At 34.5% G+C, this 27,407-nt stretch overlaps 4 protein-coding genes and 1 non-coding gene across 8 annotated transcripts in view; 3 read left to right on the top strand and 2 right to left on the bottom strand.

Moving 5' to 3' along the window:
- LOC132193177 (xyloside xylosyltransferase 1-like) overlaps nucleotides 1–27,407 on the bottom strand; it is an 89,384-nt gene that overhangs the window by 5,990 nt on the left and 55,987 nt on the right. Inside the window, exons 1-4 of one of the 3 annotated variants that reach the window (XM_059613638.1) lie at nucleotides 3,256–3,561; nucleotides 1,827–1,866; nucleotides 1,456–1,752; nucleotides 686–823 (exon numbers count right to left, since the gene is read on the bottom strand). In XM_059613638.1, the coding sequence (XP_059469621.1) occupies nucleotides 686–823; nucleotides 1,456–1,752; nucleotides 1,827–1,866; nucleotides 3,256–3,266 (486 nt within the window). In that variant the 5' untranslated portion in view covers nucleotides 3,267–3,561. Of the gene's footprint in view, nucleotides 1–685; nucleotides 824–1,455; nucleotides 1,753–1,826; nucleotides 1,867–3,255; nucleotides 3,562–27,407 lie in introns of those variants that run through there. The other 2 variants (XM_059613640.1, XM_059613641.1) reach the window with 2 other exon arrangements.
- On the top strand, nucleotides 5,483–15,029 carry LOC132192468 (hexosaminidase D-like). 2 transcript variants are annotated; one of them, XM_059612446.1, is made up of 9 exons: nucleotides 5,483–5,568; nucleotides 9,678–9,854; nucleotides 10,676–11,026; nucleotides 11,369–11,698; nucleotides 12,053–12,244; nucleotides 12,498–12,704; nucleotides 12,857–13,155; nucleotides 13,488–13,735; nucleotides 14,092–15,029. In XM_059612446.1, exons 3-9 carry the CDS (start codon nucleotides 10,697–10,699, stop codon nucleotides 14,292–14,294), a joined length of 1,809 nt encoding a protein of 602 aa, XP_059468429.1. In that variant the 5' UTR covers nucleotides 5,483–5,568; nucleotides 9,678–9,854; nucleotides 10,676–10,696; the 3' UTR covers nucleotides 14,295–15,029. The 2 variants fall into 2 exon arrangements, with proteins under 2 accessions (XP_059468429.1, XP_059468428.1); XM_059612445.1 differs by having other exon boundaries at nucleotides 10,696–11,026; nucleotides 14,092–15,028.
- LOC132193180 (GTP:AMP phosphotransferase AK3, mitochondrial) lies at nucleotides 15,465–17,769 on the top strand. The gene is made up of 5 exons (XM_059613644.1): nucleotides 15,465–15,526; nucleotides 15,840–16,015; nucleotides 16,158–16,280; nucleotides 16,341–16,513; nucleotides 16,758–17,769. Exons 2-5 carry the CDS (start codon nucleotides 15,865–15,867, stop codon nucleotides 16,983–16,985), a joined length of 675 nt encoding a protein of 224 aa, XP_059469627.1. The 5' UTR covers nucleotides 15,465–15,526; nucleotides 15,840–15,864; the 3' UTR covers nucleotides 16,986–17,769.
- On the bottom strand, nucleotides 17,764–20,407 carry LOC132193176 (cysteine protease ATG4D). The gene is made up of 7 exons (XM_059613637.1): nucleotides 20,045–20,407; nucleotides 19,355–19,627; nucleotides 19,077–19,287; nucleotides 18,741–18,817; nucleotides 18,479–18,679; nucleotides 18,231–18,427; nucleotides 17,764–18,168 (listed from the first exon to the last, which is right to left on the bottom strand). The coding sequence occupies exons 1-7, from the start codon at nucleotides 20,193–20,195 to the stop codon at nucleotides 18,004–18,006; spliced, it is 1,275 nt and encodes a 424-aa protein (XP_059469620.1). The 5' UTR covers nucleotides 20,196–20,407; the 3' UTR covers nucleotides 17,764–18,003.
- On the top strand, nucleotides 21,874–21,946 carry Trnav-uac (transfer RNA valine (anticodon UAC)). The gene has a single exon. It is a non-coding gene; the product is annotated as a tRNA-Val (tRNA).

Here is a 27,407-nt window from a genome sequence, read left to right as displayed (position 1 = left end):
TTACACACCTAGAAAAAAGCATTTTCATTTAAAATAAAAAAATAATAATGTTTTTGCAAAATTAATATTATTTTGTTCCAAATGTTTAGGATTGGAATTTATTAATTTTTTTTACTTTTTAATAGCCGGTTTTCTTATTTTCAAATTAATTTAACAAAATTACAAAAAACTTCTAATTCTTTTGATTTCCAGAATGCCTCCCTGCAAAAATTACTGGAGCTAGTATGTCTAGTTACGTTTTCACCGCGTTATCTTGACGTTCATCATTTTGTCCAGCTTTTCCGTGAGACCCCTTTTCAGATAAAAAGCCCGTTGCATTGTAATTGGTGTTGATATGACGTGCTCGAAAGTTTGTTTGCACGATAGCGGCGCACACTAGGGAAAGAGAAGCGGCCGTCCTGCGTTCAATGCCGCACAAAAATTCGCAGTCACGTAAAGAGTAGACAACTTATTTGACAGACAATCATCATTACGCAAGGATTTCTCTGTTTGTACAAAAGAGATGAGATAAAAAATATGCTGGATTTCCATATCTCTCTAACTGCGTAAAATTTCATTTTTTGACGTCAGAAAAACTGCGCTCACCGTAAATTAATAGTAACGTACTCAAGTGCACAAATATTTTATCTGAGCGGCAAATTAAAAGACCGAAAAATAAAGAGAAATATTTAAATTTTAAACTTACGGTGACTGGAACTTTCGCCCGTATCCTGGCTAAATTTCTAATCACTTCACGTATCAAAGGCACACTTATATTGTCAGTCAAAAGCACAAAGTGCACAGGAAGCTGAGTGGAATGTCGGAGGATGCTTTCAGCACAGCCCTGGAAAAAAGCGACAACATAAAAATTTAAGTAAACTGAAAAATATTTAAGCAGACATTCAAAATATAAAAGGAGTCTCATATTAGTTTTATAATTTTTATTGTTGCCAGATTCACCAATTATGACAATTATTAATTGATACTCTTTAAATGGGAATGACGCAATTTCAAAAATAAAAAATTCGTCAAAAACAAATTTAGAGCAAGTTCAATTAATTTCACCAGCTAATCTCCAATTTCTTATATATGCCCTTTTCATAATTGACAGCAAAAAGTAATAAACTGCACGAAAACTAGCAGAATTAATTTTTTTTTTTTTTGTTATAAATACTTCAGTTATCAATTTAAAATTTGGAATCCTTTAAAATATATTATCCATCTCCGCTGCGCACGTGCAGGGCAAATAAAGCAGACGTGATGGGTCTGTGACGTGCAATCAAATAAAAAGAAGATGACTTCACCATCAGTCTCAAAATAAAAATAAATGATGGATCAGCGGAGGTTCAGACAAGGCCGCGACGGCCACACAAGGTACAATCTTTTGACTCTCGTCAGTTAAAAATGAATTTAAAACATCATTTCCCATTCCAATGACTAACAATAATTTTATTAATTTTTTTTTATATCACCAACCTTGAAATTGTTGAGCAGTTTTGTGTTATTGGTGGCGTTGATCATGATGAGGCCGATGTTGATGGCCTGGACCTCGCCCGAGCCGAAGGGGGCGGGCGGCGCCACCAGGGGCGGCTCGCTCGGCGTCGCGTTGACCACATTCCAGGTGCCCCACGAGTAGTAATAGTCCTCGCCCGTGGTCACCGGCCCGCCGTACATGTCGCTGTCCACGAAGTTGGTCAGCAGCGACGACACCATCAGCACCCCAAGCACGAAAAGCACCACCGACGTCAACAGCCGCCGCCGCATGCTAATCCTGAATTTGAGGAAAGATTTTATTAAATATTGGGAAAGGGGTGGATTTTTATATTTTGCAAAATGACAACTTAACTTTTCCCAAGGAAACTATAGCATTTTCGGAATTTTCTGAAACTTTTATGATCCTGTTATTATGGAATTGCAGTAAATATAATAATAAAAAAAAATGCGATAATGCGTCGAGTTTAATTTAAAAAGAAAACTGAAGAAAACTTACAATATCCTTGGTATAATTTGCGTTGATTATAAATTATAAAAAATAATTCAACCATTCATTAAATATTATGATATTAAATATTTAATATTTTGTTCTGAAAAAGAGTTCACAATCAAGGTAGGATTTACATGAATTGAAACTCAGCGATTGCTTGTCATTTTCTATATGTTAATGTAAATTGAGTGACAGAAAAATAATATTATCCCAACTCTACATGTTTTGGCTGCAGGCTGCAGACGCAGCGCTTTAAAATACACAAACACGTCGATAAATGTTGCGGTTCGTTTATTTTTTTATTCAGAAATAAATCAATTGGATAATGGAAACGACAAACAAAAATAAAATGAGAAAAATGAAAACAGCTTAAAATTTTTTCATCTTTTTGGTTGCATGTAAGACGTGAATAAATTTAAAATGATTTTCCTTTTAATTTTTCTTTTTTTAAATTGAAGACAAATTTGTGTTTTTAAATCCGCTTGGCCTCAAAACTACCAAAGTCATTCATTTCAATCGTAATATATCAAAGAAAGTTTCAATTTACCAGACAAAGAAGCTCTCCGGATACTGATCTTTTGAAATGACCAACGTACTCGTAAAAAAAAAATAACAAATGCAGATATATATTTTTTTGTAATTAAAGCGTCCGGGGAATTTTTTCGTTAAACATTTTGTACTAATGATTTAATTTCTAAAAATAATTCAAATTATCTTCATTAAAAAATCCCCATAAAAAGTATAAAAATTGGTTTGTGGGGTTAATTATTGCTTTAATTGATATTAGAAAACCCTTGAAAACACAGCACATTAACCCTACTTTTCAAATTAATCTTTCTATAGGCCGGAATTATCCATAATTATAAACTGTCGGTGCGGCCGATTAAGCCTTATTAATTATGCATCGCAGATCGATGATATTATTCCAATAAGAATATCAATATCATGCATATTCACAGAATATGAGCAGCCGAGCAGGTAAGAAAAGGCTCAACAGCCTGAAAAGCGTCAGTCGATAATTTATATAATACGCGAGAGACGCAACAAGCTCGATGCCTGCGCCAAGAGGAAAAAATGATTGTTTTCGAGCGAAGCCTTTCTAGGAAAAGCTAATTTAAAAAATATCCGAGAACATCTAACTACGCAAGTTGCACTGAACATCTGTGTTCCTTCAAAGAGCTGATAAAAACTCTTTTCCAAAATTAAATCAACGAAATTTAAGATAATTTATCTATTTATTACTAGAAAAAATTAAATGCTTCGTTAAAAAAATATAACCATAAAATATTTACCTGATTGCCATGTTGGTTGCTTTAATAATCTAATGCATCGCAAACGAGAATCCTTTGAGCATTTTTGAGAAGGTCGTCGTGGCAAAGTGGCCGGTAAAGTCAGTGGCACCGTCGCATTCTTATTTCTCGCTTTCAGGGCGGAAACGGGTCAAAGATAGCGCGAGTTTTCTTCGCTTTTTCCCTGCTGATCGAAGCACGTGTGAGGCGCTCGAGTGCCTTCGTGGCCGCCGGTCTCACTCACCTCACTGTCGTGGAGAACCGCGACCGACTGCGCGCGGGCCCAAGTTTGCTGACCCACCGTCCACAAGGAAGAACCGCATCAGACGCGCCTCTCCCTCCGCGAGTCGTTCCCCTCGCCTCGCGACCCCTCCACTGTTAAATTTTTTTATCGCCGCGAGTCGACGGTCGCGTAATTGCAGTGCACTTTACTTTAGCCAGTGCGCTTTTCTGTACTTAAATAAATTTTGTAGTGTGTAGACACTGTAGACCTTATAATTTAATTCAAGGTCGTCTGGTAGCCGACCAGTTTTGCACACATATTAGGATAGAAATAAAAATTACACTGGTTTAAATTGTATAATTACAATAAATTTAATTAATTAAAATATTAAATAAATTTAACATTATAATTAATTACAGTAATTGAAATTAAAGGACATTTATATATTATATTTATAAATTGCATAAAGTTTTTTTTGTACAAAATATTGTATTTAGATGTATATCGCATAGGAAATAATTTCGAAATTAAATAATTTTAAATTAATCACAAATATGTTTAAAATGTTTAAAATTTGAATTAAATTTTACATAATTGAAATCTGCATAAAAAGATGAAATTAGCGCAGTTTTATTCATACTTCTACAACGATTAGAAGTGAAAGTAATTCTAGTTCAATTAATTTTTATCAACAAAATTAATTATGTTTCACATTATATAATAATTTATTTTTTTATATTGATAGACATCTCATTTTCTCATACTTCGCCAAATTTACACACGCTGCTGATTTGTTGCGCGCGTTTAGCGTTCGGCGCGAACGCAATTTTTATTTTTTTTGTGTATTTTTTTAGAACGTGTTATAAGAATTCAAAATTTTAGCATTAGTGGGTATATAAATTAAGTATTTTTTTTTAAATGCTGATTTCTAATAATCTTAATTAGGAATGGAGAATTTAACGTTTCCGCGAGAAATTTGTCAAAAATATAATCGTATGACACAAAAGTCTCAAAACAAATTTTTTTGGATATTAGTTCAAGATAGCCAATCGATTGAAGCCTGAGGCGTTCTCTGATGCCCATTTCACCCATTATTATCTTAATTGTAAAAAATATTAAACAAGGAAATTAAAAATGTCAATACAAAAAAAAACACAAGTTTTTAGATTTGGTTAGTTTTGAAGTTCTTTTCATAATTTTCAAAATATCTTTAATATGTAGAAAAAAAGAGATTTAAATTGTTTTCATTTTGATAATTTTGTATTATTATTAACCTCTAAAATCTATAAAAATTAAAGGGCAAAATTGCAAAGTATGACAAATATACAAGTCAAATCGCAAACTACAACCCACTACAACCATATATTAATTCTTTTTACTTATATGAATGAATATTCTACCATTTCTTTGAAAATCGAAGTGGAAATTTATGGTTATACAGACAAAACGTGATTTATTCAGTTGCAAGTTGCAATTAAAAATATACTTCAAGAAGTGTACTTAAATCTTTGTAGCTTTTTGTGTGTGATACAATTAAATTATTTGATTAACATTCAAACAAGATCTTTTACTTTTAATCTATGTATTAAATCATATCTGAAACTAAAAAGCGATCTAGAATCCTGCCCCCTTTATCACATACAAAATTAAAGAAAAATGAAGTTTTTTTTAAATTTAAAAAGTAATAGCATTAATAAAAGTCATTTCTCGTCATGTAACTTGTGGTGGGCAATTTTAGAATGCTGTCTATTTTTTATTCCACCGTTACCAAAATTATGCTAAATGTTAATATTATATACGCCAAAAGTTTCCCCATTAAAATTTTGCATTGTTCTTTAGCTCTGCTTTTGCAGTGCCGAAGCTCTAAAAGTTTCCGCAGCCGGCAACGCGTAACTCTCGCGCGTTGCGCCGGTTGCATAGCTCACAGGCTGCCCCTCTCTTTCTCGTCTCGCTGGCAGAACTTTAGGGGCGTCTGAGCGCGGCCGCGGTTCATTCAGTTCGTTCCGACGGGCCGCGTCAGTGTTGTTCAGGACAGTGGTGGACGCAGTCTGCTTGCCAAAAAAGCGCTGCCGTGAAGCTTTCAGACTCAAAATGTGAGTTCCCCTTTAAATTTAACGTGTATTTTTAGACCTGATTTTTGTCGGATATAAACAGATCATAACAATCCAGACTGAAAGAGAGATAGTCAAAATGTTTATACTTTATTTCTTGAATGCACTGTCTCAACCAATGACATGTAAAATTGTAAATTAGTATAATTTTCAGCAGTCGAATAAAAAGGAAAAAATTGAAACTTAGTTTTATAATTGAACTAAAATTTGGTAAAAATACTAAAATTTTGAGTATTTCCGATTTTATAAGAAAATTTTATGTATTAGTTGAAAAAAAAATATGAAAATATTCTGTAAATACAACAGATTAAAGATTTCTGTTTAAACTAAGATAAATTTTATTGATAAAAAGAGATATTAAAAGTTGAAATGCTCTAATATTATTCTGGTACAATTGTTTTGCTTCATACTAAAGCTTTGGTTAAAATGAGCATCAAACTCTCACTTTCCACACCTATATCCCGCGTTTATTAATTCAGACACGTAAGTTTTAACAAGAGTATTTCGACTTTCGAGGGCTGGCAATCAAATTGAACACCACCGTTTGCGTGCCGATGTTTTGAATTTTTTTTTTCGTGCTAGGAAAGATCACACAGTTTTATTAAAAGCAAACATGAGAAGCGGCACCCGGCGCGATATCCCGAACTGACACACCGCCGGCCATAAATATCGAGGAACTCGCGTGGATAATATTGGAAAAAATTTAGATCGACGTTTCCATGTTTTTTAAGATCGAACGAAAACCCTCACGTGTGCGTCATACTTCCATAGGGTGCGTGTCTCGCACGCAGAATCAAGAGTAAAAAATCGAATGTTTCCAATTTTCTTGTATTCTTCAGAAAATATGTTTGTTAGCATTTTCCTCCACATGCTTCAATTTGGTAGAAAATATGATTTTATTTCAATTTATTTGTCCACATTGATAAAAAAATTAAGCATAAATATTGTTTATTGTTGCTTATATAACTAAATTAAAAATATAAACAATAATTTATTATTTTGTAACAAATTTAGTGCAGATCAATGCAGACATTGATTTTTACAGTAAATTTATTTTCCAAAATAAACACAATAGTTTTCTAATCATCTATTATTTGAGGTAAAATTATTGCAATTTCTTTCTTTCGCTACCTTTGTTGAGCAGTTTTTGTTTTATCTTAATTTAATTTGAATCACACTAAATTTGATTCTTGATTCAGTTGAAAATGAGTAATTTAAAAAATATTTTTGGGTATTGTAAGTACGTTTGATGCACAATAGAACTACTGACGGAGAATTTTCAAATTTTCTGAATGAAAAATTTTGAAGTAAAAATATTAAAACAATAAGTTAATTCACCATTATTCTTTCATAAGAAAAATGAGAGTAATTTTATAATTTGTTTGAAGACTTTTCTTTTCAACTGCTTTATAGTTGTTATCAATTTATACTTTTTATTTTTTCATTGTGTGTAAGATATTATTAGGGTAAAAAATATAAAGTTTATGCAAAACTTGAAACGCCTCTCCAATTTTCTCTCTACTGCTCTCCACTAAAATTATTGGCGAACTGAAATTAATTTTTTTGGCCATGATCCGAGTAGAATAAACAATTATTGTAAAAATTTTCTTAAGCTCCCTTTTTAAGTTAGAATATTTCTTCATATAATTAATTTTCATTAGAATTTTGAAGCTTATACTGTAGTAAAATTATGCTCATTTGTGATTTGTGATGGAAATATAACAAAATTGTTTGAAACAAATGAATAAAGAGCAATTTAATCAGACAGCGCTATTTGACATTTGTGCCCAACCGTGGCCGATTCTGCTTTTATTACATGGCATTAGCACTTAATGCATCGCTTTTTGGAAGTGGGTGATTGTTGCGGAGCGCATTACCGAGATAATTAGAGAAGAGCGTCCATGGGGGAGCATTGACACTCCCACTGCCGTGAAATGACAATTTCGAAGGCACTCATCAGATGGGACGCAGCGATGAGGAACCTGCCGACTGGAACACAATTTGCCACGGAAAGCGGCCGCAAACCGACCAAATTTCAATTGCCAGGGGCGACTTTGTGTTTGCTTTACTCAAACCACAGCAAAACCACAACATTTGAAGATCAAAATATGAAACCGTGCAAATATATTGGACCGAACTAAATTAATTTTTGTTGGGCAGTTTCTTTTGATAAATTTAAACATATTAATGAAGTTTTTTATTATTAAAATTAGTTTTGTTAGCAAGAAGTGGATATATGAAACTAATTTTTTGGATTATATTGATGTCACAATCAAATACGTGAGTATTTGAGTATTGATAGTGTTGTTTCCAGGCTGGATGATATTCTGGAAATGATGAAATCCGATTTGCAAGGCTTCAGTGGCAAAAGTTTTGCGGCTTCGTACAGTCCAGCCACAAAGTCATTTGTGGTGGAGACGGTACAATCAAAATTATTATTGAACTCAATACAGAATTAGAAAAATATATATGTATCAAAAGATCAAAACTTGAGGTACTAAAAACAGTAAAAAGTGAAAAATTGATCTTCTTAAATTTTAAGACTGTTAAAATAGATTATTTCGCAAAAAGAATTGACAGTTAATTTTTTCTGTATTTTCGTTTCAATAAAATAAAGAATTGCTAAAACTTTATACCGCACCAAATTTTTTGTCTCCTAAAGAATGAAAAAGAGTTTGATGTGCCCTTTGAAAAAAAAATCTTCAAACTTTGTTAAAATCACAATGGCCCATTCTACACGAGCGCCTGGTGAATAAACAATGGTGATTCAGTTCTCATTTAAGTTCTAATTAAACATCGGCCAGATGTTGTGCGCATAAATTCTGGCTTTGATATGGTGGTGCGAGGTCTGTTGCCTCTTCTTCTTCTTCGCCCAGTTTCCCTCTTGGAACACACATACAGTAGAAGAGAGAGAGCGAAGTATATTTTTAAAACTAAACCATATCTGCAACCCCATCATCAAACACGCACACTCGGGCGAGAGAGCGACCGTAAAAAAACCGTTCTTGCAGCCAAAAAATGTAACCAAATTAATGAGCTGAACTTTAAACTATATTTATTCTCTCTCGCGGGCCTCCTGAGAAGCAAAAAGCAGACGTGCAAAATTCCATTAGTCCAGAGAGGCTGGTCTTCCTGTTTTTAAATGCTAATTTATTCTCATGATGGATGATATGTGTTTGCTCTTCTTTTTGCGCCGGGCCATTTTTCGTTTATGGAAGTCTAGAAAAAAATTCATTTGAAATAATTCCTTGTTAGTGGAAAATGCTTGTTATATTTTAAATTAGCATTTTCGTTCCCAAAAAACTGCATCTACACAACAAAAAATTTAACTGAAATAACAAATATTGTGGTCAAACAATCATTTTTCCTTGAAATTTGTGTTTCATTTTTTTTAAATAATCAATTTTTTCCATTAAAATATATTCAATTCCATAATTATGCTACCCAAATTAATTTGTATTTACTTACATCATATTTAATTTAATATTTTATTCTCATGCCATGAGAAGGTCTTTGTATCATGCGATTAGTTTCAATGAAATGATTGTCTGTCATCCCAAGACCTCATTTCCGATAATATAATAAGTATATCCTGCTGCCTGCCAGCAGAGGATCACAATAAATTAATTGACACTAAAATGAAACAGCAGAGGTCATGGAGACTTAATCCACGCTCTCCACTGAAATAATAATAATACATCGTATTTTAAAATAATTATGAATCATTATTATTGTTGAACGAAGGAAAAATTTGAATAATATATTATAGTACTTAAAGTAAAAATTACTGTTTTCTTGGCTATTTAAAATTTTTTTTTTGCAATCTCATTTAGGGATTTAGGTAATATAAAATTATTATGAGGTGACAAGTCAGGTTTTTAAATTTATGTTTATAATCTCTTATTAAATATTTTTTACAAAGTTTAAGGCCAGTGGAAACTTTCTTCCTTAAGATTTTGGCTAAAATTTTCCGCAATTTTTCTAATTATAAAAATTAAAATTGAAAAAATTTTCTACTTCTTGGTTTATTTGTTTTCCTTGTCTGCAAATGTGATTCGCATCATACTTTAACCGTGTGTTTATGTTTACAGTGCACGTGATTTTGGCAGAGGCCGTAACTCTTTCTTCGCCACTCAGCGTCTCGCGGCGGGAGCGAATGCGTGGGCGTGCGACGCAATGACGTCCGCCGCGTGCGTCGCTTTGGCACCCGCCGACGCAACCCGCTGTCATCTCGAGTGAACATTTTTTTCGCCACCAGCACCGCCAAGGTTCGAAAACGCTATTTTCTTATGCCAGCTTCTCGCCGAAGCGCGATTTAATTTCGCCGTTTTAAATTGGAAACCGAGGCGCGCAGTAAAGCTATTCTCGGTCGACGCGCCAGCTGGAGTTGTTAAATTAGCTGAAAATAATATAATCCCTGCTACAGCGAACACGGAGGTTTATAAACACAGGGCTAAAACTTAATTTACTCCGCGGCCCCAGGCTAACAAACACAAAATTATAACCTAGTTAAAAGCAGCTGAAAGTCTCACCATTTGCGTTTGATTCAAATTTGATGCATACAAATTTTATTTCAAAATAATTACTTCATTTTATTATTAAGTTTTAAAATGGTATTTTAATAAATGTTTTAAATTTAATTTATTATTTAAATAATTTTAATTAAATTCAAATTTCATATGGCATTCATGTTTAGAAGTCTTCACTAATTATCATAATGAGGTAGCTTATTTCGAGATAGTTATTGAAATTAAATAATTCGTGTTATGAGAATATTTTTAAGCGGTTAAATAAATCATATTTAACTAAGTCAGTTAATATAATTTTTGTAAAATTCATGAAAACGCTAAGATAAAAAAAATATCTGAAAAGTGAATGGTAAGATAGAAACCGACAATAAACACAGCATTTTGCCATGTTATTGGCAATTTCACTTTTCTCCAATATTTTTACAAAATCGTTTAAATTCATTCTTTACTTTGCAAATAATCCTAATTTATTGTAAAATGAAAAGAAAATCCTGTTCAAATGATAAAATTTCGATCATTGTCAATATTTTCTTTTGTTACAAAAGTTTTCTTTTATATAGGGTGGATTGACCTTTTCCAGAATGATGCTTTACATGAGGTCGCGCACCAGGAAAGTCGCCCTAGTAGTCGTGACTTTCGTGGCGCTTGTTTACCTGACAAACATCGCGTCCGTGAGTAACGAGATCTGGAAACATCCTCCGTGGTTCGCCAGACCGAATCCGCAGCCGCCGCTGCACCTGCAAAAGCCGCAGCAGCGCGTTGACGATGAAAGCGGCGCCTTCCGCAGCACCGAGAGGAGGAAGGAAGTGTTTGAGAATGTCAACAAACTCGACGAAAATGCAAAACCTAACATCAACTTGCCGCCAGAATATAGAGTGGTCCACCTTGACCTCAAGGGAGCACCGCCAAAGGTTATTTTAAAATGATAAATTTGAAGGAAATTTTTTTAAAATAATTTATGAGTTTAAATTCTAATTAGAGAGAAACTGTAAAAAAATTAAATAAAAAATAAGAGTTGTCCTCTCATTAATTATAATCCTCTCATAAGGTTAAAATTATTGAGGTAAGAGAGAACTACGTTGTAAATTTTGCAAAATACTTATTTTGCAAAAATAATACTTTTATCGATTAATGTTAATTTAATTTATTAAATGGTACATTTTGAATAGCAAAAATTTTCACTTGATTTTTTTTCGTTCTTTGAGTGTCAAAAAAATATTTCGGTTATTTTGCAACATTTTTGCCGTTTGCAGATCAGTTTCCTTCGCGTCCTCTTCCCGCTGATCGCCTCAGCAGGCGCGAATGCCATCCTGATAGAGTACGAAGACATGTTCCCCTTTGTCAACAACCTGCGCAACGTGAGCGCCCGCAACGCGTACACCAGGTCGGACGTGCAGGAGATCAACCGTCTGGCCGCCAAAAGCCAGCTCGAGGTGATTCCTCTGGTGCAGACCTTTGGCCACCTGGAGTTTGTGCTGAAGCTAGAAGAATTTGCCCACTTCAGGGAGTCGATGGACTTTCCACAGGAGGTGTGTCCCAACCACCCAGAGGTCATGACCCTCATTCGTGACCTCATCGTACAGGTAACTAGAAAACTCTAAATTTTTGCAAAAATCTTGAAAATAGAAAGAAAAATAAATTTAAAATACATTTGGAATTGCTTCAAATGATTTTAAAAGTATTCTGATAGTTTTTAGATACATACACTGCAATAATTGTTTTGGACTAATCATTAAAATTGTAATTTTTAAACATTGAAAGTATGCATTTATGCTAGAAACTAAAATATTAATTAAATAATAAACAAATTAAACAGTCATACATTTTAAATTTTTAATGAAGTTTTTTTTTAGATTTGATTGCCTTTCAAAATTGTTGACTTTACTGCAGTTAACAATCCCACGCTTAATTGTTTTAGTAATTAAAATAATCTGCAGGTGAGAGCGTTGCACCCAGAGTCGCGCTACATGCACATCGGCTGCGACGAGGTTTTCCACCTGGCCCTTTGCGCGAGATGTTCCGCCAAACTTAGAGCGGCACAGGCGCAGCAGAAGGAGAAAAATAATGTGTTTGCCAGTGACCCGAGGTTTAACATTTTCGCCTCGCATGTAGCTAAGGTCGCTAAATTGGTACGTAGAAAAATATTATATAGTGCCACCGAATCAAACTTATTGTTACGGCCTCCCTATCTGCAATCAAAAGATAAAAAAGTAGCCTAACCCATTATCGTGTAGTTTATCAAAAATCGATTTGAACCATTATTAGGAATAAAAGAAGCTAAAATACAGCTAAATGAAAATGTAAAATGTAAAATTTATATTTGGTTTGATTTTTTTTAATGATTTTGATTAAATTTTTAAATATCTTATTTTTTGCACGCAGGTCAGAGATGAACTGGGCATGATTCCAATAATTTGGGACGATATGCTGAGACAGCAGGGGCCCAGACTGATTGGTTCTGAACTGACCAACCTGGTCGAACCCATGGTTTGGGTCTACACAGACGACATCACCAGATTGGTGCCTCATTATGTGTGGCATTCGTATTCTTCCGTGTTCCCAAACATTTGGGCCGCCAGCGCTTTTAAGGTGAGAACTTTTAAAACAAAAATCGTTTCTATCAGTTTCTCAAATTTATTTCTAAAATATTTTTTAATTTTCTAGATCATTTTTCCTGTATAAAAAAATCACCTTTAAATTTTGATTGTGGAAAATTAATTTTTTTTTTTATAATTTGAAAGGGTGCGTCTGGCGAGCGGGCTCTGGTGCCGGACATTGACCGGCGGATCGCAAACACGGCAGCCTGGCTGCGAATTTTAAGCGGCGAGGAAATCACAGGGCGCAAGGTGCGCCACTTCCGAGGCATTGTGCTCACTGGCTGGTCCAGGTACGACCACTTTGCCGTCCTGTGCGAGCTGCTGCCGGCGTCGGTGCCGTCGCTAATACTCGCCCTGGCGCTGGTCAACTCAGGCGCCTCCCAAGTTACTGACGCGGTTGCTCAAACGTCCCTCACGCTGCTTGAGTGCGGATTGGACATGAGGTACGTCCGATCAATTAGTTCGGCATTCTAAAAGAACTACAACTATAAAAATAATTACTAAAACAAACTGAAACGACTTTTCATTTTTACTGAAATAAAAGACAAGACTTAAAAAAATTAGTTCAAATTCAAATCATTATATACATTAATCCATTAAAAATTTGGATGATAAAAAATTTGTGTGTGTGTGTTTTTTTTTAATATAAGAGAAGACCATAATTTTAGTTGGTTTCATTACATATTTTTTTTTTTAATTAAAAATTATTAATAATAATATTTTTGTAAAATTATGCACTTCTCACAAATTTGATTAAATTGAATTTATTTTTCAGACTTCATGCGAATGAAGTTCCTCAACTACTCACATCCGAGTCACTGGCTCTGGACCCACACCAGCTCAACCTGGGCGAGATGTGCGCTTTTCCAGGTGCAAACGCCCTAGCCGTAATGAAGCAATTTGCTATGATCAAACAGCAGGTCGATGAACTTTACTGGGAACTCACTGAAAAACAGGGTTGGCTAACCCCGTACAATGTGAGGCACGGTTTTTCAAGCCCGTGGAGGATTGCTGAAGGACTTGGTAATTAATTTATAACAAATTTTTATAATATTTATTAAAAAAATATTTTAAAAGTAAAATCAAATGAAATATAAACAATCGGCGTTTTTTTTTATAGTTTTTTAATAAATAAATAAAAATTAAATTTAAATGGATCAGTCTCATTGAATTGAACAATTTTTATAATAAGAAATTATAATAATAAAATAAAATCAACTATAAAAGATGTTCATACTTTTAATCAAAATTGTGTAATTCTCACAGATTGATAAGAAATATTTTTTTATTGAATTAAAAATACTCTTTTAACCAGCCTGGTCATAAACACAGACAATATTTTGAAATTTAAAATTTTCATTTTTTTTTAACTTTTTTAGCAAAGCAGCCATTCCTCCTTTCCAACGTAGAGATTTTGCGCAACTCAAGCCAAAAGGTCCTGAGCCAGTACCTGGACTCGAGCTCCGTTCGAGAGTGGGTCGAGCAACGCGTGCAGCCCCTGTATTTAAAGTTGCATGGACTGCAGAAGGACGCCCAGTCTCTGATGGCGCGGACGCATTGGCCTCGACGGCCACTCGATTGAAAAGCAAAAAACTTTTGTTTGAAGAAGAAGAAGAAATATACAGGACAAAGTGAGAGGGCGAAATTTTGGCTGCTGGTGTGAATTTTTTGCAAAGTTCAGGCGGCAACGACGCAATCTGCCTCTGATCTCTTTTTATTTTTATTTAACATAGATTATTTTCGTCCTGCGTTGAGAATAATAAGAGGTTCGTTTTGAATCAAATAGACAGAATTTAAGGCAATTTGGTTTGTTACATTTTTTTTTCATTTTGCATTTTTTTGTAAAAAAAAAAATTTGTTTCAATTCCAATTTTAGAAAAATAAATAAGTGCAAAAATATTTTTCCTCAGGATAAAACAATTCCAGAGAAGTGCTCTATTGATGTGAGACTTTATTATAAAATTTGCTTTATTCTCATCTAACGTTATTTAAATAAAGTATTTACTTAAAATTATCGTGCTAGATTTAGAGCTTTCGTGTTTCAATTTTTGTAATTTAAGTTTTGTGTGCCGCCGCGACTGCTGGATGAAAAACTGCGTGCGAGACGCGAGTGTTGCTTGTACACAACACGCAACAGCAACACACTCAAGTGCTAATATTAGCCCATTTTGACGTAATTGGCCTGAAGCCACTTTACTTCTGGGCAATCAAAACTAGAAATAATTAGAGTGCCATGAGTTAATTTTCTAAGAGAGAGCTTCTGAGGTATGATGGTTTTGTTACCGTTCAATTGAATCATTCCAAATCATTCATTAGAGTTTTTTCAAGAAAGTTAAAATGATTAAGAAAAATAAACATTAAAAACATGTTTTCAATTTTACATCCTCATAAAAATCTGATACAAATTAATTAAATTTATGAACTGAAATAATGTTAAAGTAAAATAATTCTGTATTTAAATTTTTATCATTAAATCAGCAAACCAAAGATTAATATTTGAACACAGAATGATATTATATGAAAAGGAAAGGAAAATTATTACAATAAAATATACAAAAGAATATGTATAGGAAATTGTAGTTAATTTTTAAAATTTAAAATTTAGAGATAGAATTCCGTTTTGTCAGTTTTACAGGAATAATTATAAATTACCTTGCATAAATACTTCCAAAGTTGAACGTTTCATTACCGCGCGTTGTTCAAATCGAAGCTCTCTCATTGGCTGCTCAGAGAATAGCACCCCTAGCGGCGACCAACGAAATTTGCCAGCTCAAAAACATCTGCGATCTCAAAACAAAAACATCCAAACTCCAGGTATGTCGAGAAAAATTAGATTCGGCCGCTTTTTAAAACGACAAACTGACCTAAAATTTGATGTTTCTAATTAAATATTATTCTCAAAAAGAATTGGAATAAAAATAACAACGGGGGAATTATTTTTCCTCAAAATTATTCCTTGTCTTTGGACCTTGACCTGCCCTTTGCTTGTGCTCAGTGAGCTGTCGAGAGGGTGTTGTGTTTGTCTTTTGGTTATCTCTACATATTTCTTATCAGAAAAAAACATTTGTACCCACGGTTTTGAAATCAACAGATTTTTCTTATATGTAAACATCTCTCTCCATTTCAGTTTGCCACAGGGAGAGAAATTCAAGATGCTGCAAAAGGGTTTGCTTTTGAGGGCGGTGATTATGGGCTGCCCTGGTTCAGGCAAGGGCACCATTTCGTCCAGAATCAACAAACACTTTGACATTCTGACATTGTCGAGCGGCGACCTGCTACGATTCAATGCTGTGCAGCAAACCCGTAAGATAAAAAAAATTCATATAACAAGTAAACATTTTTCTGCAAAATTCAGTATTTTTTTCCACAAATTTACGAGCTCAATTTGGGCTTCTTCAATTAACTTTGTATCCCTGCCAAGAATAATAATCATTCTGTCTTTCAGCTATTGGCCTTAAGGCGACCAAGTACATGGAAGAGGGCCAACTGGTGCCCGACGATCTCATCACAGACCTCGTCCTTGAAAGTATAAAGACGCACGGAGAGGGCCGTCATTGGCTCCTGGATGGTCAGTTTCCGCAAAAACGCTCAGTATTTTTATTTATTGATTCTTATTACTTCATCGCAGGTTTTCCTCGAACCAGAAAACAAGCAGAGACTTTGAACAAGGCTTCCCCGATTAATGTGGCCATCAACCTGATTGTGCCTCACGAGGTCATTATTTCTCGCATTGCTGGACGTTGGACGCACATGCCCAGTGGCAGAATTTACAACACGGAATTCAATCCACCCAAAATTGCTGTAAGTTTTAATTTTACAAATAAATGTTACGTAATTTGAGATTTTAGTTTTCTACCAATAAATATTACTGGTAAAAATCATACACTTTAAAAAAATTAACTATCTTAACTTATCTTGAAAATAAATTATAATTTTTTGGAAGCAGAATTTTGTAATTTGCGTTTCAAAAATGAAACAAATTTTATATATAAAATTGATACTTCATCAAAATTTGCATTAATTTTTTTATATTCTTGTTAAAAAGGGCCGTGATGACATCACTGGTGAACCTCTGAGCCAGCGTGTCGATGACCAGCCAGAAAACATCCGTCGCAGACTTGACATCTACTTGAGCACCATGCAGCCCGTGGTTGATTTTTACCGTGAGGCCGGCGTGCTTAGGGAATTCAAAGGCAAAGAGTCAAACAAGATCTGGCCCGAGGTTTTCAGGTCGATGGCAACTTTCATCGAACCCAAGATGCCCCTGCCCTGAATAGGACGACTGATTTCAACTTGTGATCGTAGTCGAGGCCTTAGATTCAATTATTGAAATTTGAAATTTTATTCAGCTGCCTCTCGATGATAATAATATTTGCTGTAGTTTATTCTTGTGTGGCTCTGGTCCAGCCTAAAGCTGAACTCGGTGCCAATGAGCTCAAATATCAACTGTTGTTGGAGACTGGTGGCCAGTATTTTAAGTGAATAAGAAAATATGATACTATTTTCAGGCGGGACTTGATTTAAGGCTCGTAGACTTGTAACTCAAAACCACTGCATTATTAATTTCACCCAAAGTTCGTGAGCCAAATTAGTGTCCGCCGATTCTAAAAATACATTTTGTTAAAATTGGTAGGTTAGAAAAGTTATTTGACTGTGGCCGTAACTTTTTTCAATGTGTTCAACGAGTGGAGCATAATTATCCTGTCAGTTGAATTCTAGTAAAATATCCAAATGTTATTGTTAGTAATTGTTCCAAAAGTGAGAAATTTTAAATGCAGAAAATTATAGATATATGTTACCATAGACATATGCCTGTTGGCGCAGGCAATTTAATTAACCTTGTCCCCTTTTGTGGGCAATGCACAAATGCATGCCATTATTTGGCCGCTGCATAACTAACCACAAAGATCAGAGGGTGCTCCTCTGGGACTGTATTTTTTATTTCCCCTAAAAGTCTGACAAGTAATTATCCTATTCCTGAAGCCATTTATAATTTTTAGCAAAATGCATGACGAGTATTATTTATGTAGAAAAAAGAATAAATGTTGTAAATTTCACTAAGATTCTTTTATTCAACAATCTACCATAAGTTATTATCAAGGACATTATTTTTCCACGATCACAAAGTTGCAGGTCAACACAGCTATTTTCTAAAGTTTATTAAGTACAAGATCGATAAAATTTGCAGACTAATTGGAAAAATAAGTTAAACACTATTACTCCATCACATAGTGAGATGCATTATTTAGAATAAATAATAATATAAAATTAATAATGAAATAGAAATGTAGTTAAAGGAGCTCAAAGTCTTCGGTACCAAAATCATCTTCATCGCCAGATCTAGTGAGGCTGTCATCAGGAATGGAATATCGGGGCAGAGAAATGGCATCTTTGCTACGGCCTTCGCAGAACACAAAAATTGGGTAGTCGGATTTCTGCTGCGGTGGAACCAAATTCTAAAAAAGAAAAAATGATTTATATTATTTAGTGTTTTTAATTTACTTTCACAACTTCTTACAGGTTTGGCTTGTTTAACGAACTGGTCAAAGTCAGTCCTGGTGTTGCAGTAAAATCCCAAGCAGCACGAGGGGTCCATTCGGAGGAGGCTTAACTTTCTGGGAGAGCGGCAGTGGAAGGATTCGAGTGGAAATCCAGGCTGGTAAACATTAACCACCTCTTGGCAGTAGTGCGGGTCGAGATGAATCAACTTGTCATCTGTAATTTTCAATTGAATTTTTTCATTCCGAGTTGAAATAAAAGACAAACCTTGGAAGCCAATAAAATAGAGGGAATGGTTGGGCCGTCCTCCAATTATGCCTAAGCAGCTGTCCAAGGTCATCAGGTTCATCAGGCAAGGGCCGTAGATGGTGTTCAGTTTCTCAACACCAAGTCTGACAGGTACTAAAATGATGACAGATTTCCAGCCGTCCTCACCGTCACACTCATCCAAAATATCCTGGGTGTAAACTGAGAAATGAAAGAGAAATTTGAAATAGGTTTGGTGCAAAATTTAAAAACCAATTACTACCTGCGCAATCTTGGGCAACATAAACTCGAAGCTTTCTGAATTCTCCAATAAACCTGGCTGCGTCTTCAACTGCTTGTCTGAAATTTATATGACATTGAGGATGTTAAAATTTTTATTCATTAACTTGAATGTATTATTTTATCGAACAGATCAATTGAAGAGTAAAAAAGAGATAATTTAAGGATAAATTATTAAAAATTAAAATGCAGATCAAACTCCCTTTTCGAGCCTAAAAATTTAATTGAAAAACTAATAGGTGGAAATAATGAAAAAAAAATATTATTTTTACATAGTTATGAATAAATAAAAATACTTTTTCAGTATTCCATTAAATACCTGAGAAGGTAAGCAACTGATGCTGGGCCGTACCAGTCACCGATTTTCTTTCCAGTAGCTGTTCCGAGGGCGACGAGTTTGTGGAGAGAAAAGGGGCTATGTGGTGAGGGACTGTCTCCGAACCATTTGATTATATTTCTGTGCATGTTCTCCGCCCTGATGTCGTGGAGACTTCTGTTGTTGAGATCATTATTGTCCGACCACCTCCACCCTGAGTAAATGAATTATTATTAAAAGTTGAACAAATTATTCATAATTCAATTAAAAAGTAGACAAACCTCTGCCAAGAAAGTGGTTCGTAAGAGCTTGGGCCAGCATCATCTGGCCCGACCTGAGCATGCAGCCCCAGCCACAGTCCGAGGTCAGCCGCGAACCGTGCAGGTTGACGAACTCCCTGCGGTAGGTGAGCCACACTTTGGAGAGAAAGTCGCTCTTGAACTCGTCCACCCTGTCGGCACCAACCATGTGGTGCTGGCCAAAGTGGTAACACCGGCCAAGCAGCCACACCGGTGAGTCTTTGCTGAAGTTGGTCTTGGTCTTCAAGGTCCATCCTAAAGATGGAGAATAAAAACAATGAGTGAATTTGTTTCAAGGTTGATAAGTGCTGACGTCAGGGTTTACGAATGATTAATTCTGAATTCAATAAAAGTTAAAAAGAAACAACTCTTTAAGTCGTTAAAAGATCTTGGAAAAATCATTAAATTTATCTTTATTTTTTTTATTTTTTTTTAACATAATATTGCACAATGTTATTGATTGTTTACCATGTTCTAATATTTAATTAATGATAAAGATTGGAAATGTAATAAAGTTTGAATCCAATAATATTATTTTTACTTAAAATGAGTAAGAGTCATGTGACTTTTTTTATTGTTTTGATGCTTAGGTCGACCGTTCAAGGCCGATTCACGGTCAACCATATTTTCCAAATTTTCCTTAAAATTGAAACAGTTAAAATTCCCACTCACCATATTTCATATTGTTCCACATCGACTTGAGCTTGTCCTTGATGATTTTCGACCCCTCGTCGTCCTGCTCGGGGGCGGCAGTCCTGGGACTCCTGGGGGCGGCGATCCGCTCCCTGAACTGCCTCAGCGAGGTGCCTCGTTCGTTGTTCATGACGAAAATAATTCGCGTCTGTCTGTCTACGATTTCGGCAGGCACGTTGACCTCCACATAATTGATCAATTATGTATTGCGAATGACCAAAGAACAATCCGCTCGTAATGCTCCAGGCCGACTCAGGGCGCACAAAATCGGCCAATTCCGAAGCGATTGGCCTTCCTTGCTCCACTTCTTTATTTACCTTTTGCAGTGAAAGTGGGAGTGACCTTCTGTGAACACCAAGCCTGCGCTCCGTCGATCTTTTTTAAGCAGAACGGCGCCAAAAGCACGCGGTGCTGAGGTCAAAATAATTATTTTGATGTAAAAATCGTAAAAAAATTTAGATATTAAATGAAGTAATATGAAAAAATTTGATTAAATTGAAATTTCTAACGAAAATTAAAAAAAGTAAATAAAATAAACATTATCACAAAATTTATATCTTATAAATAGAATTTATTTATTGCTTTAGAGCTAGACTAATTATTACATTCATTTATCCTTATGCTGATGCCATATATACTCCTTAAAATAGTCAAATCAAGTCTTTATAACTATAATAGGAGCCAGGTTTGGCTATTATTAGAAAACAATTGGAAATTTTAGCCACCATTTTTGTAAAGACTTGATTTGACTTTAACTTAAGATTGAATAATAAACCTGGAAGAAACTTAAATTATTACAATCACATGAAAAGATTGAATATAATTTATAATTTACGTATAATTTATTTATAAATTTAAGTTAACAAACTTTTATTTGCTTAATTAGGTACTGTACTATATTATTTTTTCTATGAAATTAACGCAGAAAATGAAGGCTCACCCTTTGTTAATTTGCTTTTGAGCCACAATTTTATTCGTTAAGTTAAATTAAAAAACTTGTTCAAATTTTGCATTTTAATAAATTATTTCATAGGTAATGTGCTTTGATATTAAAACTGTGAAAAACGAAGGGAAAATCCACATTTTAACGGTGTTTTTATTAAATATAAACTTTGACTAGCAACTTAATTTGCAAATTAATTTAAGATTATTTGCAAGGGATAAGGACGGTAAAAAGTGACACTTTATTTAAGGATGACGTCTCTGCTAAAAATGGCTCTACATCTTTTGGGGGCGATTTTTTTACTCTGGCTGCATTAGCAACAGATTAAGATGTCATTTGCGTCTTGGCAGCGCAAAATGTATGAAAATTCCAAAATAATATACTGCAAGAATAAAACAACAATGCAATTTAATAATAAATTACTTTGTCGACAGATTTTGCGCTCCCTTGACGATTTCCAATGAGAAATTATAATTAAAATTATAATCCTAGGAAGATATTGGATTTTTTTTAAATCAATTCCTTGTCAATGATTTTACTTTTATCATAGTTTGCAATTGAATCGAGCAGACTCATCAGACGAAAATTTCTCGAAAACAAGTTCATAATTCCGAAATTAAGTCCGAAAATTAAAAGAATTAATTGTTAATGGTTATTTTTGAAAATTTATAAAATGTTTCCTCAAAAAAGCTTCCTTTTTTACATTTTCTTGCGCCTGATTTTGCTCTTTGTTAGCAACAAGCGTGCCAGCAGTGTTCTCACGGTTGCATACCTCGCTGTCTACAGGCGCCTCACAGCGGCAAAAACGACAAATGCGGTTTCCGACTGAGTTAGTACGGCTCTACCTCCCGCTGTAGGATACGTTGGTTCTATAGTGTAGTGGTTATCACGTCTGCTTTACACGCAGAAGGTCCCCAGTTCGATCCTGGGTGGAACCATATTTTTAGCATTTTACGATACTTTTCAACAGAAATTGTTGAAAATTAGAATGGAACGTTGAAAACGTCAAATTTTATCATCTTCAATTCTATCAGATTGGTAAAAAATTCAATTTTATTTAGCAAAAGTTTAACGTTAATATAAGAAATATTTAATTTTCAAACTGTTCAAATTTATTGCGATTCTGCCATCCGCACGTTTGTTGCAAAATCTCCAGCTGTCGGTAGTTTTGAATGCAGTCCAAGTGGAAGGGCTATTTATATTAATTGGTTTGCAACAACAATGAAAGACAACAAACACACTCGATCGTTCAACTCTGCTGACAGAGTCAGGGTCAAGAGCTGCAAATAACCAACGAGGCGCGCGTGCTTTCAATAAAAACTCGCGACCATTGCTTGCGTACTGACTAATTTGGCCAACTGTTTTTGCGCGCCTTTTTAAACAATCAAATCATCATTACACTCAACTTTTTACAATAATTACTTTAGCTTAATGTAAAAATAAATTATAGTTTCAAAATTAAAAAACGAACCACAACAGATTGTTTGATTTCAATTCTAGATATTATCATCTTATAGTAATTTTAAGCAAAATTAAAATGGCGTCAATAATAAAGTAATTAGTTAAAATTAAAATATTATTTTTATGGAAAAAAACGAAAACTACTTTTACAACACAAAACACAAATAAAATGGCGTATCATGTAGGAGGCGAATTAAATCACTGTTCCTGTTCTTTTCTTTGCGTTATTTTAAAATTACCTTGCCATCGTTTAGAGTCCCGGCGCATGTTCACGTGCGCTGCCATATGACACTTTTACAACAAGCTCTTTTATCCTCATATGCCCTTTCCGATAGCGGCGCGGCGAATAGAGGAGGTCCACGTGCGAGTATATTTCTGTGAAAAAAGCCGCACTTGGTAAAATATAGACACTTTACTCTGTGCTGAGATCTAAAATAAATTCCAAATCGGAAGAACAAAAGCGACCACTGTTGAATTGACACCCAAAATAGCTGCTTGGTTGTAAAAGCAATGAATTAATTTGATGTGTGGCCATAGCTTGGCAGCATCAGAATTCCGTAAGTTATTTCAAATTTAATAATAATTTAATTGTTTCTAGAAAACTTCAAAAATAAACAAAATTAAAATTATCCATTATTGCAAACCTTGATAGATCAGCCATAACATTAAAAAAATTTAATTTGATAAAAAATAATGCTCTATTTAGTATTTTTAATTTGATTGATAAAATTAGAGAAGGAATAGGTTAAAAATATGGCACTTGAGAAAAAATAAGGTCAATAGGCCGCACTCTCCTCGTCTCTTGCTCTTCCGTAACAGCTATCCATGGTAATTAATTCGCTCGTTGCATGTAATACCCGCCTCTCCACTTTCTTTCTTTCTTTCTTTCTCTCTTGTCTTCGTTCCTTCGTTTGGTCTCCGGCGCTCGCGTGTGCGACTCCCGCGAGCGGAAAAAGGCCCAAAAGTGTCACAAATTATGAAATTCGAGCCGCTCTCGTGGAAACGAAAGCGTGATTCACTTAATTCGTACATAAAATGGCACTGCAAGCCCATAAAAAGTTTCAATTCCTGCTCTGCCAAAAAGGAAAACTAAAAATTAATTAATTTAAAGGCATCTTTAAAATAATTTATTTAAAAACCAAATTTGATCATACATTTAGACAGTATTTAAAAAAATTAAACAGAATTTGTAATTTAGTTTTTTTCATTTATTTAGTTTAAAATCTTTGATAATTTTGACGCTATTTTAATTTTTATTTAAGCGTTTGACTGAAACAAGTCAAATTATATTTAAATTTGATTTTAATTTTTAGCGCATATTCGGCAAAGAAATAGCATTATACAAATCCTGTCCTGTACGTATGTGAACGCCATTTAGTCCCATCTAAATTGGTTGCCGGCTGAAATCTTGCATCATGCTTAGCTAAATTGAGCTGTATCGTAATACAAGGATCCAGTTAACCTTGATGCCGTGCAAAACACGGAAGAGTGTGCCAAACTACAAGTGAATAATAATCTGGATCAGTGCAAATGGTTTTTATTTTCTTTATCCAATATAAATTTTTTTATAATGAAGCTTCTCAGCTTCAACTGGCATTCTCGGTCCAAACAAGTCTCAACCTATGCTTTTGGTCGAAAATAGAAGAAGAGACTCACGGCGCGGATTGAGGGCAAAAAGTGCGCGCGACGCAAGAGTTTCCACAAACGACGAGCAGCCGTTCGTTGGTAAGCAAACACGCAAGATGTGGTAATTGGGATTAATGGCAATTAGTCAAATCAAGTGCGCAACTGGGAGACGCGCAGTGGCCAGCCGGAAAACAAACACTGTGCCTGCTTTCCGAGAATAGGGCAAAACAAAGCCTTCGTTTGTCACACAAACACTGAGCACGGCAATAATAATTACATCAGACGATTGGACCGCGGCCAAATCCGCAGCCCGACCACACGTGTGTCGCGCTAACTTTTTGCCGAGAACAGGAATAAAAGTCCTGACGGGGTGAGTGGCCCGCAGGAATTACCAACACCTTCAATTATTTTTCGAGGAAAACGTTTCGCAAAAATGCGTCGTTTAAGTATTCCGTATCTGGGAACTATCTTCAAAGGTATATAATTAATACGTTCTCGTGTTTTGGTTTTGAAATAGTTTCAAGATCACGCAAAATCTGTACAAATGACCAGTTGGCAATCATTGGCATTTCCAATGGCAAACAACACTAACCAGTTGAAAAACGATTATAAATCCTAATTATTCACTTTATTAATTGAATTTATCAATTAATTGATGTATTTAATTTCCTTTTTCAATTATTAATTATTTTAATTTCTTTGGCAATACCCACTAAGTTTGAATAAAACTTCATCTAATAAAAAAAAATTGAAAAACTATGCGCAAATAATGATGATTAATTAATTAATCATCTACAAAAAGACTCAAATGCAGCAAGTTTAAATAAAATCAGTTTCAAAAAATAGTCTTCGATAAGATTTTATATCGGTCTCTAATTGTAAGATTGACGAAAATTCATTCTATGTATTTCCAATTCGGCGCTTAAACGATCAAGAAGAATTTAAATTAAATTTATTTATTTGATAATAAATTATTTAACTTCATTTGTATAATTGCGGATGATTAAATTTGTATTAATTGTAGATAAGCGCTGAATTAGATAAAAAAAATCATAATAAATATTTTGTGTAATAACCTTTTCTCCAAACAATTAATCTATAGTGAAAAGAGAAAATATAAATGTAATTGAGTGGGTGCTGGGGGTATTTGTGTGTGTGTTTTAAGCTGATCAAAAGAGGCACACACACGCCACTTCTAAAATTGGATCTATTTATTCTGCTGGCCGGCACGGACTTACATAATAAGTGTGCGCGTTGAACGTGAGTCTGCTGGAGTGCAAAATAAATATAAAGCGAGACATCGCGAGTCACGTGCCCGAGCCAAGTGACTATGCCGCGGAGAGCGAAGAAGAAGCGTCAACCGACGACGTCCTGCGAACGGCCTATTTATCAAAATTGCAAATTTCAGCCTTGTTTTCCAAATCATGCGTGATTCTCACACATTTGTGTGAGAAATACCCAAAGCTGGAAAGAAGACCGAGAGATGAATAAAAGCCGCAGACGTCACAAGAAACTGAGAGAAAAGGACACGTAAATGCATGTGAGATTTGGACTGTTGGCCTCAATTTCGGCATCAAATTAAAAGTATTGAAGAGATAAGATTGTTCCGAGAACGTTGCAAATTATCGAATAAGTATACTAATTGCTATCAACGCTTATGGATATGCTTAAATAAATTTTGATTTTCAATTGAGAATTTCAGACTGCATTTTTAGTTTTTTTTTATAAACAGACGTTTTATTTAGGTTTCTTAATTTTAAAATGATCCTATAATAATTATTATTTTGGTAAAAAATCAATTGATTATTTAACTTTTTAGTGGTTTAAATCCGTAAGTCTGTTATGTCAATTTTAATTATATTGGTTGTTAAAATTACATTATTACCAATTTTCTTATTCATGCAAATAATTGTTATCATTACTTCTTTATTTAAAATAATTATTTTAGATTTCTGTAATACTCGAAGATTGATATTTTAATTACATTACATTTAATTTGAAATGAAGTCTTTTTAATTTTTTAGTTGTCGTTGACCAAAATTTAATTTTTCGTTCCTCTTTAAAATATTTTTGGTATCTTTTTCTATTTCAAAAGCGGACAGAAGAAAAAACTAGATTTTTAGGACAGTTCATTGTCGAAGCTGATGGTAGATTATTTGCTTTGGTAAGAGAGTGACAATGAGTTCATCATCAGAATTGCGCTATCGTTTTATTGTTAGATAAAAAAATTGCGCACTGATTGCAGCGCGACGTGCGAGGAAAAAGAAAGGTGATGATTCAAAAGGAGAGCCGAAAGGGAGAAGAAGAAGTGGCGGTGGCGGCAGTGAAATCGCGGCTCGCGCGAATAACGGTCTGACACACTTCGCATCGGCGGAACAACAACAAAAAAGTTGCAATCGCATTACACATGGCTCGCATTGTTGTTGTGTATAGCGAGTGTAACGCAGAGACGCCTCGCAAAAGGAGGCCGCCTCATTTTTATCTGACCCATTTGGGGCGCGGGTGGACCACTTTCCTCCTCTTTGCCACTTCGCTGTGTCTCCGCCACTTCCCTTCCACGATAAAATAATGTGTTATGCTGGTAAACTATCAGCAATAGCGGTCTTTCGTGTTTGCTAAAAACGAGTTCGCTAATAATATTCATGATAAAATTGTATTTTTTATTTATAAGTATTAATTTTATTCAATAATTTACATGAAAATAATGAATTCCTTTTATTTTGTTGGAAAATTTGTTTTTTCTAAACCAGAATGAAACTAAGCACTTCTACAAATTTAATTTAAATTTTCATTTTTTTTTAATTCAAACAAGTTTAATTTGCAAATAAAACATTCTTTTTTTTCTATAAAAAGGTTATTCACTTTCATCCAATTTTGTACTTCACCGAGCGGAATAAGAATAAATGAACTAAAATTAATAATACGATTTTATGATTTTGTTGATAGTATTTACAAGATTCTGTCATTTTTGGCCATTTTAATTCAATTTTAGTGCAGAATCTAGGAGTGACTGGAAGTGCAAAAAATAATATAAAAACGCGCCACGCGAACCAGACTTGATAATCAGCCTTGAATGAAATCAGGGTCAGTGACGGCGACTCCGGACACGATCCGTGTGCACCATTTAAAGCTTTTGTTTCAAAAAGTTATGGGAGGGGCACCAGACTCTGATTCCTAAAATTTGCATCAGTTCAAAATTTTCTGACAACAGAATTTTAATTTCAGCCTTTGTTTGAATAAAAAAATTATCTGCTGCAAAATTCCACTGTTATTTTTTCATTTAAAAGTTCAAATTCTCTGCGAAAAAGAGGT

This window comes from Neocloeon triangulifer, unplaced genomic scaffold (assembly GCF_031216515.1).
Source record: "Neocloeon triangulifer isolate White Clay Creek 2 clone unplaced genomic scaffold, ASM3121651v1 ptg000003l, whole genome shotgun sequence".
Lineage (NCBI taxonomy): Eukaryota > Metazoa > Arthropoda > Insecta > Ephemeroptera > Baetidae > Neocloeon > Neocloeon triangulifer.
This window is presented reverse-complemented; position numbering and strand designations above follow the sequence as displayed.